Source organism: Panicum hallii, chromosome 8 (genome assembly GCF_002211085.1).
Source record: "Panicum hallii strain FIL2 chromosome 8, PHallii_v3.1, whole genome shotgun sequence".
In the NCBI taxonomy this organism is placed as follows: Eukaryota; Viridiplantae; Streptophyta; class Magnoliopsida; order Poales; family Poaceae; genus Panicum; species Panicum hallii.
Window position 1 is genome coordinate 40,531,959 of NC_038049.1, and position 17,293 is coordinate 40,549,251.

The 17,293-nt window shown below is 46.8% G+C and overlaps 2 protein-coding genes across 2 annotated transcripts; both read right to left on the reverse strand.

Annotated features, from left to right (window-relative positions):
- Nucleotides 1-4,873: 4,873 nt before the first annotated feature.
- LOC112903224 (keratin-associated protein 5-1-like) lies at nt 4,874-5,754 on the reverse strand. The gene has a single exon (XM_025972457.1). The coding sequence runs from the start codon at nt 5,671-5,673 to the stop codon at nt 5,212-5,214; it is 462 nt and encodes a 153-aa protein (XP_025828242.1). The 5' UTR covers nt 5,674-5,754; the 3' UTR covers nt 4,874-5,211.
- A 4,805-nt stretch (nt 5,755-10,559) lies between these two features.
- LOC112903275 (pathogenesis-related protein PR-4-like) lies at nt 10,560-11,129 on the reverse strand. The gene has a single exon (XM_025972511.1). The coding sequence runs from the start codon at nt 11,125-11,127 to the stop codon at nt 10,642-10,644; it is 486 nt and encodes a 161-aa protein (XP_025828296.1). The 5' UTR covers nt 11,128-11,129; the 3' UTR covers nt 10,560-10,641.
- Nucleotides 11,130-17,293: the final 6,164 nt, after the last annotated feature.

Here is a 17,293-nt window from a genome sequence, read left to right on the forward strand (position 1 = left end):
CAAGCGGAGGAGATTCCCTTACTTTGGCTCCCGCTACTTAAAAATGGATTTGTAGTGACATTAAGGGCGGTCCAAAAGATAACTCACTCCTATAAATAGGCAGAGTTACTGTAGCAATTCACCCACCCCTAAAAATGCATTTCTAAGGGCAGGTGATCGCATGACCCACCCTTACAGATACTCCCACATAAAAAATTCATAACTTTTTTATATCATCTTGGATGAAGTCAAATTTTATACCAAAATTATAGAGATTGACGAGACCTACAATTTTGTAGTTGATAACTTTTTCACTTAAGGTTTTTTAGTAGTCTAAAAATTATTATAAGTTGTCCAATAGCTATGACTATATAGTATCTCATATATACAACTTAAGTCATATTTTGAGGTTTTTACAATCTTAACCTTTATATAACACTGAAATATACTTAGCATATTTTTTTTGTATCTACAGTTCACAATAATCATAGTATAGAAGTTTCACTTTTTTATTTATTTTGCTTTACGTAAGATTTAAATAAAATTTTGAAATAAAGTAGAAAAATATTTTTAGGGGTGGGTAATGGCATCACCCGTCCTAGAAACGGATTTCTAGGAGCGGGTGATGGCGTCACCCATCCCTACAAATCAATTTCAGAGTTAATATAAAAGAATAGCATACCTCGTGGAGTCATAAGTGACTGTGCAGTGTGGTGGAGAGGAAGGTACATGCGAGGCTTAAGGTATCCTGTTTGAACCCCGGGTGATGCAAGTGGCGCATATTTCGTAAAAAAAATTATACCTCGATAGTATAGGGGCTTGTGGCGCTTATGGTGGCTGGTTGGCTGCAATATTTTTTTCTTTTTTATTTTGCTATTTTTAATTTTTTTTATTTTTTTATCTTATGGAAAATTGATTCGCAGAGGCTGGTCATGGCAATGACCCATCCCTAGAAATCATTTCAGGGGCGGGCACATTATCTGCCCCTAAAAATAGCAGTTTAGCTACGAGAAGTAGGGGCGGGTGCGGTACATGCCTCTAAAAATACGTTTTTACTCACCCCTAAAAATCTTTTATTTATAGTGTCCCCGTGTAGCTTAATGTACACTACTTGTTTGGATTAGCATTTTAGGATTTAGCAGTGTGCTAAACAACAGGTCAGCACCCAGTTTGGGGCCTAAACGATGAATCAATTAGACTCCTGACCGCAATGAAGAAAAAATAGTGTAAACATCACACAATTAGATGCGATCTAATTAAACACGTGTAGACTCCTGGGCGCATATCTAAATGTTTGTTTTGCTGATGGCAAATAAATTAAAGTCCGGAGAGGTCGGCGAGAGGGGCTGATATGATGTTTATCAATACTGAATACTGATCGATGTCAGACCATAATTAGCACCGGTAGAATACGCTAATATCCCTCTCGGCCCATAATTAGCCTCGATCTTAGTGAGCGATATATAAGTGGATAATTTTTAAGCATACACAGAAGTAATTTAAGTTAGTTTTTATGAGACATGTACTAGATAATATAGTTGTAGATTTAAAAGATTACATTTTTGTTATTTTTAAATATAGAGGAGACAAGTAATTTATATGCAAATCTTGGACCACTTTAGATTATTTTTTTATAATTGCAAATATGGGTAATCTACTTTTGGTTATATTTCAAAATGGCATAGTAGTTGTGTGTATTAGAGTCCACCAAATTTATGTCCTGATATTTCCAAATTATTTGAGAAATTAAACGATTTGTCATTTACCACATACCGTGAGGACTAATGTGAAAATTATATGTCTGTAGCATAGCAGTGTCATTGTGCACAAATCATTAGTGTTATTTATCAATATGTAAGTAACTTGTAATGTGAGAACTATTTTTTCCAGTGAGCTAATTTTTTCTTTTAATGAAAACAATATCACATTAATTTAAGTTGTACGAATAATAATCCGTGATCACCTCAGCACGTAGAGATAGAATATTTTTCCTTACAAAATTTAGATCCTTGGAAAGAATGGTAAAAAGTTTTCTGCTATAAAAAGAAGAAGGACGAAATGTATTGAAATTTCATGGAGCATTGGAAGTACATTAGGATAAATAAGCAAAAGGTGATCTATGAGTTGAATTAAACAGACAGACATGACCGGTAAGGAGTAATTGAAACCCATACACCCATACATCCATACTTATATTTATTCCCTCCATCCTAAAATATAAGGTATTTTACTTTGTGCTAAGTTAAAGTAGTCTAACTTTGATCAAATTTATAGAGAAAATATTAACATCTAACCCATCAAATAAGTAAATTATGAAAATATATTTCATAATGTATCTACTTATTCTTATTTGACTTTCAAATGATTATTACTCTTTTTCTATAAAATTGATACTTTACATTTAACTTAGACTATTTTAACTTAGCACAAACCCAAATACTTTACATTTAGGACGGAGGGAGTAGATGCACATGGCATCTTCAACAATCTTTCTTCACACAGTGATCTTCGCAGGTGTTGATGCAAGAGGACAAGCAGTCTTGGCCAATCCCGTTTTTGCAAGCTTGGCATCTAAGGTCGCTGGCGTCCGAGCAAACATTTTGGACACCGGTGTTGCAGTTGTCACAGCTGCAGGTCACGCAGTTGCCGTCAATACAATCGTTAGGGCAGCAGGAAATGCTGCTTGTGCCAGTACTGCTGCTGCAGACGTCCCGGCAGCAGGCCTGGAGGACCTGGGATTTGCATTGCTCCCAGGGGAATGTGCTGCAGTAACTGCTGCAGTTTGCCGCAGCAATGGCAGTGCAGCTGGTGTTGCACAGTGGTGAACAATCGCTGCATAATGGCTTCTTCCTCGGAAGACCCTGGGAAGACATGACTAGCACAGCGAAAACGGCAAGGGCGGCCGCTGCCTTAAGACCTGCCGCACGCGAAACCATTGCTGTGGGTGGATGAAGCAAGCTTTGCTAAAGAGCAAGCTGTGTAGAGCAAGAGATGTGAAAAATCTTAATTGGTGCATATATGATAGATTTTGGGCGATGGTATTTATAGGCTAGAAATGTAGGGAGAACATCTAAAACAAATCATTCAAATGAAGTAGTGTTCCATCCATAGACAACGCCATGCATGCATGCTACAAGTTGACTTGAAGAGGCTAGGAGTGTTCTGGAGTGTATGATATTCATCATGAGCAGAGGCTCTGTTCCCCACATATATACATACAATACAATATTTATGATATACTATGAAGTACCTACTATTGACTTTTGACGTTGTCAAAGTCTGCGCCAGAGGTACAACTTCAAAATAGAACGTTTTCATGGAGTAGTGTACACGCTCAATTTATATGAGCAGCATGCTTTTAACTAACAAGTTCCTTTTAACTTGCATATTGTGAACTTGACTCCTCACAGGTATTAATCAGTGCTCCATTCATTTTTAGTGGGAATAGCTAGCCTGACTGTCGAGAATAATCAATCTTTAATCATGAATTCTTTTTTATAATATTTTCTTAATATTCACAAAATTATAACCATCAGAAAGTGGTTTAAATACAATTCAAATCGATCCGGTTTTGCAAATACTTAACTTACCACATATCATTGGGCTTACTACTTGTCAGTCAAAATGTGGTTTTGGATGGCCAAACTGTCCTTGATAAAATGAACAGAAGTAGTAGTACATTGTTTGTGCAATTTCCCCGATGCATGCATTGACTTTGATCGGGTCATCCATAGCGAATTGGCATCTGGAGGAGATTCCCTTATTTCTGTTCCCCATGTAGCTTAATGCAGAATAGTTTAGATTATCATTTTAGAGTTTAGTACACCGCTAAACAACAGGTCAGTACACAGTTTGGGACCTAAGCGATGAAGTACACATTAAGGAGGATAGAAGAAGACACATGTGCCCCTAATTAAATTCGGTTGCCAAATTGGCGAAAATAAAGGGGTGACCCAGCCCTTATAATGCAAGATGGAATGTTTTTCTAACCGTAAGACATGGTTTCTTAATACACCCATAATTCCTTATTTATGGACACTTTTGAATTCCAGGACCCCTTCCAGGATTGAGGGATGCAACTATGAAATATGCATAGCTATTTAGACATTTGTTTGCTTATTTCTTGCTACAAAACAAAGCATCTAAACCATCTAGTCAGTTGTTTCGACTGTCTAAACACTAGTCGCACCGTTACTGACTGTGTAGAGGTTAGCATCTAGGAGAACACTGCTCTCTCATTTGTTCACATTCCAGTGCATAACACTAGCCGAACCGTGACTGACTATATAGTCATACGCATACCTTCTTATCCTGATCCAATTCAGTTACTGATTGCCCCATATAAATTTTCATTCGCATTTGTAGTTTTACCTCTTGTCTCATGGCTGTTTGCTATCCGTATCGGTCTCATAAGGCACGGGCATGTATAATCTACTTATTATCCGTATCGGTCTAAATGAGGCCCAAGTTTGGGTATCAACCTTGCCAACGCTTTTTCACTACTCCACCAGCATGAATTGCAAGGGCTGGGGATCAAGAGAACTATCGATTCTTTTGGGAGAAGTTCAGGTCCACGCCCGTGCACATGTGGAGACGATCGATCGAGGGAAGCTGGTAGGCCGCCGGCTCATCAGGGCGTTCCCTTGTCACTCAGACTGATTTTTTGGTAAATATGCAAGTTCCTCATGGACCCTAGATGACAATTTGGTGTAATATTTCGGATGCAAATAAAATGACAATTGCGAGTAAAGGCCTTTCGAGTTACAAGATGCCCCTTTGGCATCCAAGTGTTGAGTTGTTTATAAATATGTTAATACCAAGTTAATTTTTTTTTCCATTGAGCTATAATTTTCCCTTTTAATGAAAACAATATCACATTAGTAGAAGCTGTAGGAAGAATAATGGGTGATCACCTCATCAGCATGTACAAATAGAATATTTTCCCTAAAATATTTAGATCCTAGAGAAGAAGGGGAACGGGTTTCCCTGCAAAAAGAAAAAGAAAAAGAAAAAGAAAAAGGATAACATGTTTCGAAATTTCATGGAGGCGGCTAAGCACTCTCAAAACCAGCCTTGACGTGGCTAATAAAAGTACATGCACATAGAAAGTCCATTAGGGTAACCAAAAAAGGTGATCGATCTATAGGTTGAATTAAACAGACAAACACGACTGATAGGGAGTAACTAAGACCCACACATCAATACATGTATAGATAGGTGCGCAAGGAATCTTCAACAATCTTTCTTCACGCAGTTATTGTTGCAGTCGCTGACGCAAGAGGGCAAGCACTGTTCTTGAATCCCCCATGTGCAAAGCATGCAGTATCGGTCGCTGCAGGGGGACGTGCAACTATTTTCAAAGCCGGTGTCGCAGTAGTCACAGCTGCAGGTCGCGCAGTCGGCGCCCACACAGCCGTTAGGGCAGCAGGAATAGCTACTTGTGCCATTGCTACTGCTGCAGAAGTTCTGGCAGCAGGACTGGTGGACCTGGGATTTGCATTGGTCGCAAGCGAACTGGAAGCTGCACTCATTCCTGCACTTTTCGGCAACCATGGCAGTGCAGTTGGCATTGCACAGCGATCCACAGTCGCTGCATAAGGGCTTCTTCCTCGGATGCCCCTGGGAAGACATGACCAGCACCGCGAGAGCGGCAAAGGCGGCCGCTGCCTTAAGGCCTGCTGCGCCTGAAACCATTGTTGTGGATGGATGAAGCAAGCTTTGCTATATAGAGCAAGATATGCAGAGCTAGAGAATATCAGAAAGCATAAGATCTGAGGGAGCTTGGTGCCTATATGATACTGTGGACGCTGGTATTTATAGGCTAGTGTTCCATTGTAGATGACACCATGCATGAATTCTACAAGTGCTACAAGTTGGCATGAATATGAGGAATCGATTATAGGATATTCATGTAGGTTCTCTTCCCCACACACGTGCATGCATGTGACTTGCAACGTTTGCGATGGATCCTACCTCAGCTAATATGATCATACTATTATACGGAACACAGCGATGTACTTCCTCCGTCCCAAAGTAAATGTTGTTTTAGCATTCAAATTTTATCCTATATAAAGAGTGCTGTTTTAGCTTGTAATGAGATCCATCAAATTAAAGCAATACCAAGTACCAAGAAAACGTATAGAAAAACGCATAGAGCCAATAAAATACTTAGTAAATGTTATTTTTCTAGTTCTAATGCATATGTATTCATTGAGGATCCAGAAACCAAATAAATAACACAGTTTTCAATCATGATTGCTAGAAGTAATTAGGGTACCAAGATCATTTCTTAGAATGAGTAATGTGTCTGAAATTTTCTAAAACAACACTTCTTTTGAAATGGAGGGAGTACGTATTTACGTGTGAAGCCTTGGGTCAAAATATCTAGAAGATAACGGTGGAATTCTCGATTGACTTGAGACTTAATCTTGTCATATTATGAACTAAACGACAGAAATCGATACATTGCAATAATAAAGATATATGAAGTATTGACTTTTGACAATCTCTAGATCAGAGAGGTACAACTTAAAAATAGAATGTGGAGGAGATGCATGATCTGACTTAGCTTCTATTTCGGTTCCCCATGCAGCTTAATGTAGACTAATCATTTGGATCAGTTTCTACTCCTTTCTTGGACCCTATAGACTCGTACAAAAGAAAGTTGGCACTCGGCACCAACGCCACATCCTCGTATGGTGTGAGGCATGTACTAATCGTGATTTCGTCATTACACTGGGAAATTGGCTCCTCTTTTTGTTGATCAGACCTCTGATTCCTAGGTATGGTTGTGATGAATTCCATTTATTTCTGGTCCTTGATGATTCCTTGGCCCATATTAACTCTACTTGAGTTGGTTCAAAAATATAATGTTACATTGAGATACTTAAGAGCTTCTGGCCGCTACCACGCAAGTCCTCTTGTTGATCACCACTCACGAACGGCCATCCTTTCTTTTTGTTCGGATTTTAAGATTTTCTCTCAACAATACGTCTTCCACTTTTCCTCTCTTCTCTCTATAAAAACATCAAAAGGTGGCTAGAGGAAGCCATAGTTGTAGGCATTATCTAATCTGAACACAAGCAAGGTTCAAGAAACCTCCACACTTAGGCCGCCTGATCTCTAGAGCTAGCAGATTTGACAAACCCAAATTGCCCTCCAATTATTCAACATATGCTAGTAACCCCATAGGGGTACTTTTCATCCGTCTCTTAATTCGCTAATCCTAAAACCTTCACTGCTTTGTATCATTTCAACACAAGCGCCACGATAGCGCTATGGTTTTGAGGCCAAACTGTGAAACAACCTTGTGAGCTTCCAAAAGCATGACTTACCACTTGCTTACATCCTAAGCAAGTAACTTTAGATTTTATATTTATTTTCCAAAGCATGTAAAACAATGATACTTTAAGAGTTTATCCTATTGCATGATCATCCAATCAGTTTGTTGACATGAGACAAAATGGCTAAGGCCAAGCTGTAGCGAAAGCTTGTATATAAGCCTAACTCTACTAGATCTCTAGCTGATGATGAGATGATTGATCGAGGTCGCTTAGAGTGTGCCCCTGCCACCTCCTCGTGCCACCAGACTGATTTTTTTTGGCAAATTTGCAATTTCCCAGTGGGCCCTATTAGAAATTTTCCATAATTTTTTGGATGGCAAATGAAACAGCAACAGTGACAGTGAGCTATGGCCTTTTGATTTACTAGATGCCCCTTTTGCATCCATCATGTAAGAAAATGTTAGAGTAGAACACCACCAATATTGTCCTTCAAACATGAAAACTAACTTCTCTCTCATGGACATGGATGATGCTGTCTTTCATCCTCTCCATCCACCAATGTTAGAGTATCACAATATTTGAAGCTGTAGGAAGATAATCGGTGATGACCTCAGCTTGTACAGGTAGAGTATTTTACCCCCAAAAAATAGATCCTAGCTAGAGTAAAAGGGTAAAGGGTTTCTCTCAAAATAAGAAGGATATAAATGTATTGAAATTTGCTGGAGGCTAAGCACTCCAAAACCACCAAGACATGGCTAATTAAAGTAAACACATCATTGAGATCGAGTTCATTAGGATATTAATAAAAGATAATCTACGAGTTCAATTATACTAAACAGAGAAACATGACCGGTAAGCTAGGATGAGTAACTAAGACCCATACATCAATACATAGGTGCACAACAACACAAGGCATCTTCAACAATTTTTCTTCACGCAGTGATCATTGCAGTCGCTGAGGCAAGAGGACATGCACTGTTGGGCGACCCCGGATTGGCAAGCCCTGCAGTATCGGTCGCTGCAGGCGGACGTGCAACTGTTCTGGATGGCGGCGTTGCAATTGTCGCAGGTGCAGGTCGAGCAGTCGCCGTCCACACAGTTGTTAGGGCAGCAGGAATAGCTGCTCGTGCCATCACTCCTGCTGCAGAAGTCCTGGCAGCAGGCCTGGCGGACCTGGGATTGGCATTGCTGGCAAGAGAACTGGAAGCTGCACTCGTTGCTGCAGTTTGCGTTAACCATGGCAGTGCAGTTGGTATTGCACAGCGATGAACAGTCGCTGCATAAGGGCTTGTTCCTCGGATGCCCCTGTGAAAACATGACCAGCACAGCGAAGACGGCAACGGCGGCCGCTGCCCCAGGACCTGCTGCACCTGAAACCATTGTTAATTTGTTATGGATGGATGAAGCAAGCTTTACTTTAGAGCAAGAGAGTATCAGAAAGCATAAGATGTGAAAGAGCTTGGTGCCTACATGATGGTGAGGGCGATGGTATTTATAGGCTAAGCTAGCTAGAGCAATGCAGGGAGAACATCGATCTAAGCTAATTTATACCAATGGAGTGTTCCATCGTGAATGACTTCTACAAGTTGACTTGAAGAGGGGTACTCGAGAGAATGCATGCGACTTGCATGTGACACCATGCATATTCATCCTGAGCAGGGCCTGGCTTGCAACTAGGGATGGAAATGGGAATAGAAAAATGGATATCTGAGATATCTGAATATGTTTCCATGCGTATCAGATCCGCTTCCATCCTAGAGGATGGAAACTGGAAGGAAACAGGAAGACGAATATTCGAGATATGCGAATCCGTTTCCATGCGTATCCAGTTCCATCCTTACATGCAACATTAATATAGATGAAGTACTAACTTTTGACAATTTCATGGTAAGCCGAGGCACGACTTAAAACGATTTAAAACTTGAAAGTTGTGAAGTAATGTACACGCTAGCTTTTAGTAGAACCGTTTACTGTATATGAGCAACTTTCTTTCATCAGAAAGTTCCATCCATCTTGAATTAATTGCGAAGTTGACTACTCCTCAAATGTATTAGTCCGTACTCCCTCCATTAGTTGTTAGTGGTCGTAGTTTGACCGTCGAGAATAATCCATTAATATTTTACTATTTTTTTTAAAAAAATTACTATATTTTACATATTTTTTGTGCAATTTTCCCCGATGCATGCACTGACTTTGATCTGGCCATCCAAAGCGAATTATTATTACCATATGGAGGAGAGATTCCCTTATTTTGGTCCCCATGCATGTTGCTTAAAGTAGTCGCTTGGATTAGTTTCTACTCCTTGCCGCATCCTTGTTTGGTGTGAGGCATGTGCTAATTGGAATTTCATCATTCCTTTTCAAAAAATTGGAATTTCATCCAGGATAAATTCCCATCTTTTTTCCTGGTCTGATGATTACTTAGCTAGCCCACGTTATTAAAGATCAAAGATACGTTACCAATGGTATGAAAACATAATGTTTATCTTCATTAACCATGCAACAACCAACTGTTGTTACGGAAATTGTTGAGGTATGCTGCATGCTTGTGAGATCAAACCTGCGTCTCTAATGGAGGTCATCGGAGACGCGTTTTCGTTACTTATGTCTTTAACATGTTTTCACCACTAGTATATCTGATGATGAACTACAAAAAAAGGGAAGAGGAAAATTGGCTTGACATCACGTGAAAGTTATTACGAGGCAGTCTGTAAGACGGTACTAATGGACTTTTCATGTAATTAATAACATTTACCTTTTCTGTGTATTTATTGGTGATAATTTTTGTTTACTATGACGGGCTGCATCCATATAGTTTCAAATCTGGGGTAACTAAGAGTATAAATTATTTCCTTGAACATTTGAATGAAATTTAACCATTCGACTTCTTTTTCGCAGGTTAATTTGACATTTTCATTAGTTTTTATCGCGTGTTTGGGGGAAGAGGGATTGCAAAAAACTTCAATCAACACTGTAGACCTGATTGTGGGGCGGGCCATGTGTGCAAAGACGCCGATTTTTATTGCTCTAAAATTGATGCTCCGGCCCGTCCAATGTCCAGCAACATCAACGGGCTAGTGAAATCGGGCTGGGCCGGATGGGCCTTTTACCCACGTTATTTCATGCGAGCCTGATTTTGTTTTTCAGTGTGCAAACATGATGAATTTTCAGGCCAGCCTCCAGTCAGGCATGCACCGGGCCGGGCCGGGCCGGGCCAAAAGTTCTCAGTCTCAGTTATATATCTGTCACCCCCACACAAAAAAAGTTATATATCCGTCACCGTTTTATTCCATAATCATGGCAATGTTAGATGCCTTATGCAAGAACAAGTATGCATGCGTAGCAGCTGCACTTCGTGATCCAATCACTAGCTAGGTATCTAGTCCTGGCAGTCGACGAACTGGTAGTTCACCTCGAGCTGCCCGTTGGCCATGCCGCTGCCGTCGGTGTCGATCTGGTAGAACACGGGCGTGTCCATCCCGAGCGCCGCGCCGCCGTTGGCCCTGCCGCAGTCGTCCACCACCCGCACCGTGGCCTGCGCGCCCGTGGCCGCGTTCGCCACCCGGACGCACCGCCCGCACGCGGCGTCCCCGCGCGGCCCCGCCGGCCCGCAGAACGCCGCCCACCAGTACCGTGACCGCCACTCCGGCGGCTTGTCCTCGTCCCGCGCCGCACACGACGCCGACACCGCGCCCAGCTCCCAGTTCACCGACGGCGCGTTGTAGGCGATGTACGTCGCCGTCACGCCGCTCGCGCCCTGCGCTGACGCCGACGGCAGCGTCCAGGACGCCAGAGCCAGCAGCACCGCCAAGAGCACGGCGGACGCCGGCGCGCGGGAGTAGTACCTGATGCCGTTCGGCTCCATTGATGCTAGCTGCTGCTTGGTTAGCTTGCCGTTGAGGCTGCTGTGTTTATAAAGCTGACAGGGGATTAGGCTGCTCAAGATAGAGACAGAAAATGTGTTGCAACTTACAAAGCTGATCAGGTGCTGTACTTGTTTAAACAGTTTGACTCGATCAACTGTGATTTAACCAAATGATAGATAAACCGGTAGCACAGTGCAGCATGAGCTAGCTTTTCCTGTTCGTACGTGCTCAGCATATATAATTAATGCTGCGACGAACTTGTTCTTTAGCCCGTGGTACAATTGATACGATAAGACCTAGTTTAAGCTAAGCTCAAGCAAACTATGGGCACCTCAGGCCTGCCAACCAATGCCCTCTTCACATCAAATTGACATTAGCAAAAATTATCTGCTACTTTTAGTTCGTTTTAGTTTGTTAATTATCTTGCAGTGCGTCGTATAAGTTCTCATGAAGTCGTATGGACAATGAAGAGGCGTAAAATTTAAGATTCCTGTAGTCAAGCTAGCTCCCTTTTGTATTTATAATATATCCTTGTAAAATTTTAGAAACAACTGAAAAATTATATATTTTATTAATACTTTCTTCCAAATCTCTCAAATCTACACTTGAGTTCCATCATGCAATTTTCCTTGAACATAGAACAAATGTTTTTATTACTTTTAATTAATTTTCAACAATTAATAAGTCGTAGGCCCACCCTGGCTACTTCTTTTCCGCTCACGCACTACAAGAAAATGGCCTTGTACTACCTGGTGATAAGAGCCTTAGACACCAATATTTAAAACCGGAACTACAAGATCAAAACTAAAAGTTATAAAAGTTACGGTCTTCGTCACCGGATAAAAGAACCAGTGTATTGGGTGAAAGTTCTACCCGGTACCAAAGCATTTTTATCAAAAAAATATATTAAACTCACAAGTCACGCGATTTTGCACGTGAAATACGACCTCTTGCCTCGCGCATACCTCCCTTACCATCTCACTTATACAACAATTGTGATTAAATGGGAGATATTAACCCGTGGAGAACCCTTTAATACCGGGTGGTAACACCACCCGGTACCAAAGGTTAGATATTGGTACTGGGTGGTGTTACCACCCGATACTAATGTGGGTGGAACCTTTGGTACCGGTAATAACGTCTATCCTTTGGTACCGGGTGGTGTTATACCACCCAATACTAAAGGTCCCCTGAATCTTTCCATCCACCTCAAAAACTACCGGTCTAATGCTAGAATTAGTACCGGATCATCTTCATGCTGGTACTTTTGGGGTAGATTTTTGGCGTGTTTTCTAGTAGTGACGAGACCTTGGCATGACCCTCTAGCAATGGAATTCGACATGGTCTTGCATGACCCTCTCATAAAGCTTACTTTATAAAAATCTAGATAGTGCCAGTGCGTTGCTACAGGTAATATAAATTTTATCCAGATCTGTCGGTACACACAGATAGGGGTACCTTCCGCTAGGGTGTCCAGGCCTTCGGATTCCCATAATCCATACTCCCCCTCGCCTCTGGGCCACGTGGCATACGGCCTCCGGGCCTGACAGCTGGGGCCGCGGCCTCCGGACCCTCCCCCGAGCTCCATGAGGCCCGGGGCCTCTGCACACCCAGGTGAGGGGGAGAGCTCACGGGTAGCCCCTGCGGACCCGGCCTCCCCTGGGAGGTCCGGGGCCGCCACGTGTGATGGCCGGACCATCACAGACCAGCCCGTTCCAACCGGTCTCGGCGGCCCCGGGCCCCACTTTCCCTGATTAGGGGTCCGGCGTCACCACGTGTTGCCCAGCGGGAGGAGCGGGGCTGGCCCCGCCGCGTGCCTGCGGCCTAAGGCCCCTTACGGGTCGCCTCCTCACCTACCCGCATTCAATGCGGTAGCTGAGTCGGGCGCGCCAAAGTCAAAAGGTGCGGCCTGCCACTGACACACGGGGCAGGTAAGCTGACACCACGGTAAGCCCGTCTGTTTCCAAGGCGACGCGTCGTATCACCGCGCACAGTACGCGGACTGTGTGCAGTCCCGTCACGGCGCTGCGCGCGTGATGATGGCCTGTAATAGGCGAGCCAAGGCGTGCGCTGCAACAGTGCGCGCGCCACGGGACAGCTCCTTCTCGCCCTCTGACCGAAGGTCCCATCCCAACAGTGACAGCATGGCTTCACTGTTGGGTAACGCTGACGCCGGACACTGTACAAGACAAGGCTGTACACGGCCATATCCTGGCTGTAGATACGCATATCAACTTCTCGATCGAGAGGACTACGGAGAGGAGCTCGAGGAGATGACCTCTATATCTCTCGTAGAACAGCTCCTATTGGCCGGGCCCACCTGTCGGGGTCCCGCACAGTGTAAGCACTCCCCTTGCACTATAAAAGGGAGAGTGTACTCGTTAGAAGACAAGGTTCAACAATCAGAAACACAGCCAATACAACACCAAAATGGACGTAGGGTATTACGCTCCGGCGGCCCGAACCACTCTAAATCTTCGTGTCCTTCCTGTGTTCATCGGTCCACCAATCGAGCGCTCCTAAGTCTCCTCCAAACCCATCCTTAACTAGGATTAGGCGGGTGCTTTCCACCACCCGGCTGGAGAATTCCTCCGACATTTGGCGCGCCAGGTAGGGGGTTTAGGTTTGGATTGCGCTCGGTCGACCTTCACGACCTCAATGGCGCAGGAAAATGGCCACCATGACCTCCTGATCGGTGAAGAAGTGGCGTCAACGGCGCCACACGCCTCGCGCCATCCCGCCTCCAGAGTGGCCCCGCGTGCTGCTCCACCGTGTGCAGCGGAGCGGGCCTCTGTGGCCCAATCGGTGCTCCCACCGAGCGGGCCCCTCATGGCAGCCAGGGAGTTGCTCCGCAACCCCCCGGGCGAGGCAGCGTCGCCAGACGCGCACAGACAATGGTGTGACGACGTCGACCGTCTCCTCAACCTGGCACAGGCTTCCCCAGGCTCTGCGGGGGGGTCTGTTTCCAGGCAGCGCCGTCGCCAGGGCGGTGCATCCGGTTCTGTGCACTCACCATCCGTGAGGAGTGCACGGACCGAAGACCTCCGGGCGGAGCTCAACCGCAGGCATGCGGGAGAGGACGCCAGGGTCTCCATCGAGCGGGCGCGCAACCGACGACTCAATATTGAGGGTCGGAACCTTGCGCCCGAGCTCGATGCGGCAGCGGCCAGGTCGCAGGGACTCCCCCAGGCACCGGTGTCGGGCGTGGGCTGCGCAGCGCTCGCAGGCCACCTCCGCGCAGTCGCCTGGCCGTCCAAGTTTCGGCCTCACCTGCCGGAAAAATATGACGGGTCCTCCAACCCGTCCGAGTTCCTGCAGGTCTACATCACCGCCATCCCGGCGGCCGGAGGTAACGAAGCCGTCATGGCAAGTTACTTTCATGTAGCCTTGACCGGGCCAGCCCGGACCTGGCTCATGAATCTTACCCCAGGAACCATCCAGTCCTGGGGTGAGCTCTGCGCGCAGTTCACTGCGAACTTCGCCAGCGCGTACCAGCAGCATGGCGTGGAGGCCCAACTCCACGCCGTGAGGCAGCAACCCGGGGAAACCCTCCGGGCCTTCATCTCCCGCTTCACCAAGGTACGTGGAACGATCCCGCGTATCTCCGATGCGTCTATTATCACGGCCTTCCGACAGGGGGTCCGAGACGAGAAGATGCTAGAGAAGCTGGCGACCCACCAAGTGGAAGCCGTCACCACCCTGTTCGCTCTGGCGGACAAATGCGCCCGGGCTGCAGAAGGTCGTGCATGGCACTCTGCAACCCAGGCAGGACCCGCTCAGACGAGCGGACCCAGCGACGCTGCCCCCGGCAGCGGCAAGAAGAAAAACAAGAAGGCCCGTGGCTTTGACAAGTCACGGATTGGGGGTCCGGCCGTTGCAGCTGCGACGACCGGGGGCCAGAACTCCCGTGGCAAGCGCCCGCGACAGCAGCGCACCGACCCCGGGTCGTGCCCTGTTCATCCGGGGGCTCGCCATAGCGCCACCGAGTGCCGCGAGATTCAGAAGCTCGCGGAGCGCCTCAGCAAGAGGCGAGATCAAGCCTCCAAGGAGGGCTCCTCCCCACCGCGCCGGTCCGGTAAGGAGAAAGCCTCTGATGCCGACGCAGCCGCGACGGAGAGAGAGTTGGGGTATCAAGCCCCCAACAAAGACCTCAAGGGACTTTTCCAGCAGTCCGATTCCGAGTCCGGTGGGGACGAGCGCCGCAAGAAGCTGTACGTTATGTACGGCGGCAGTTCGGAGCTCGTCTGCCGGCGGGACGTCAAGGCCCTTCGCCGGGAGGTCCTCTCGGTGAAGCCAGGGGTGCCGAAGGCGGCGCCCCATCAGCGGTGGAAAGGCACCACCGTCTCCTTCGGGCCATCCGATTGCCCAGAGAACATGGCGGGCGCGGGGGTGCTGCCGCTCATCACGGCACCCACCATCGCCAATGTTCGCCTTCACCATGTGCTGATCGACGGAGGAGCCGGCCTCAGCGTCATCAGCTATGCAGCGTTCAAGCACCTGCAGATTCCGGAGTCCAAGCTGGCTCCATCACGCCCATTCTCAGGAGTGGGCCCGGATCCTGTGTACCCGGTGGGCACCATCACCTTACCGGTTACATTCGGGACGGAGGACAATTTCCGTACCGAGAACGTGCAGTTCGAGGTCGCGGAAGTTAACCTCCCCTTCAACGCCATCATCGGCAGACCGGCCCTGTACCGGTTTATGGCCGTCACCCACTACGGGTACCTGGTCCTGAAGATGCCCTCTCCGGCAGGCGTCCTCACTGTCCAGAGCGATCGTGCCGCGGCTGTTGTGGCGGTCGAAAAGCTCCATGCGCTGGCCACGGGGCTTACCCCTGCAGCCGGCGCCCAGGGGTCCGACCCCTCGACCTCACGTGCCAAGGCTCAGGCCAAGGCACCGAAGGTCCGTCCGTCCGACACGGACGATGTTCCCGTGAAGACCGTCCAGGTCAGAGCGGAGGCCTCCCAGACCACCCGCATCGGTGGCAACCTGGGGGAGAAATAGGAAAGCGCGCTCGTCGCCTTCCTCCAGGCAAATGTCGACGTGTTCGCCTGGGAACCGTCACAGATGCCCGGGATCCCTAGGGAGGTGATTGAGCATCATCTGAAGATCCACCCCGACGCCAAGCCGGTCCGGCAAAAGCCACGCAAGCAGTCCATCGAGCGGCAAAACTTCATCCGTGAAGAGGTCCGCAAGCTGCTGCAGGCTGGCTTCATCGAGGAGGTCTACCATCCTGTATGGTTGGCCAACCCGGTTGTGGTCCCAAAGGCCAACGGGAAGCTTCGGATGTGCATCGACTACACCAATCTAAACAAGGCATGTCCAAAAGACCCTTATCCACTTCCGCGTATAGACCAGATTGTAGACTCCACCTCCGGGTGTGATTTGCTGTCCTTCATAGATGCCTATTCTGGTTTCCACCAAATCAAGATGGCTAGTGATGATAGGAAGCACACAGCTTTTGTAACAGTGGATGGTCTTTATTGTTATATAGTGATGCCTTATGGATTACTTAATGCTCTACCCACCTTTGCTCGTGCAATGAACATCACTCTAGGTGATTTGGTTAGAGATATAGTCGAGGTATATGTCGATGACATCGTTGTCAAGACTAGAGAGTCGAGTTCCCTCTTAGAAAATCTGGCTCAAGTCTTCGACAAGCTACGCGCGACCTCTACCAAGCTTAACCCCGAGAAGTGCGTTTTCGGCGTATCGGCGGGAAAGCTCCTTGGTTTCCTGGTCTCCCACCGGGGGATCGAAGCCAACCCGGATAAGGTCCGGGCGATTGAAGCAATGAGGCCCCCTGCACGCCTCAAGGATGTACAGAAGTTGACGGGGTCTCTTGCAGCCCTCAGCCGCTTCATTTCGAGGCTGGCGGAGAGGGCGCTTCCCTTCTTCAAGTTGATGAGGGGGTCCGGCCCATTCGTATGGACCGAAGAGGCAGAACGTGCCTTCCAAGAGATGAAGCGGTACCTTACCTCCCTGCCGGTCCTGGTCGCACCGGACCCAGGTGAGACATTGTTTCTTTACCTTGCAGCAACGACCGAAGTGATCAGCATGGTGCTGGTCACCGAGAGGTCCGAGCTTCTCCCGCAGGGGACCTCCGTGGACCCTCCTCCAGGAGAGGGAGGTCCGGCCTCCCCCACTCCAGCAACCGGCCCTATT

Bases quoted from the DNA above. Each gene is read 5' to 3' on its own strand.
- LOC112903224 (XM_025972457.1), bottom strand. From the start codon at position 5,673: ATGGTTTCAGGCGCAGCAGGCCTTAAGGCAGCGGCCGCCTTTGCCGCT.
- LOC112903275 (XM_025972511.1), bottom strand. From the start codon at position 11,127: ATGGAGCCGAACGGCATCAGGTACTACTCCCGCGCGCCGGCGTCCGCC.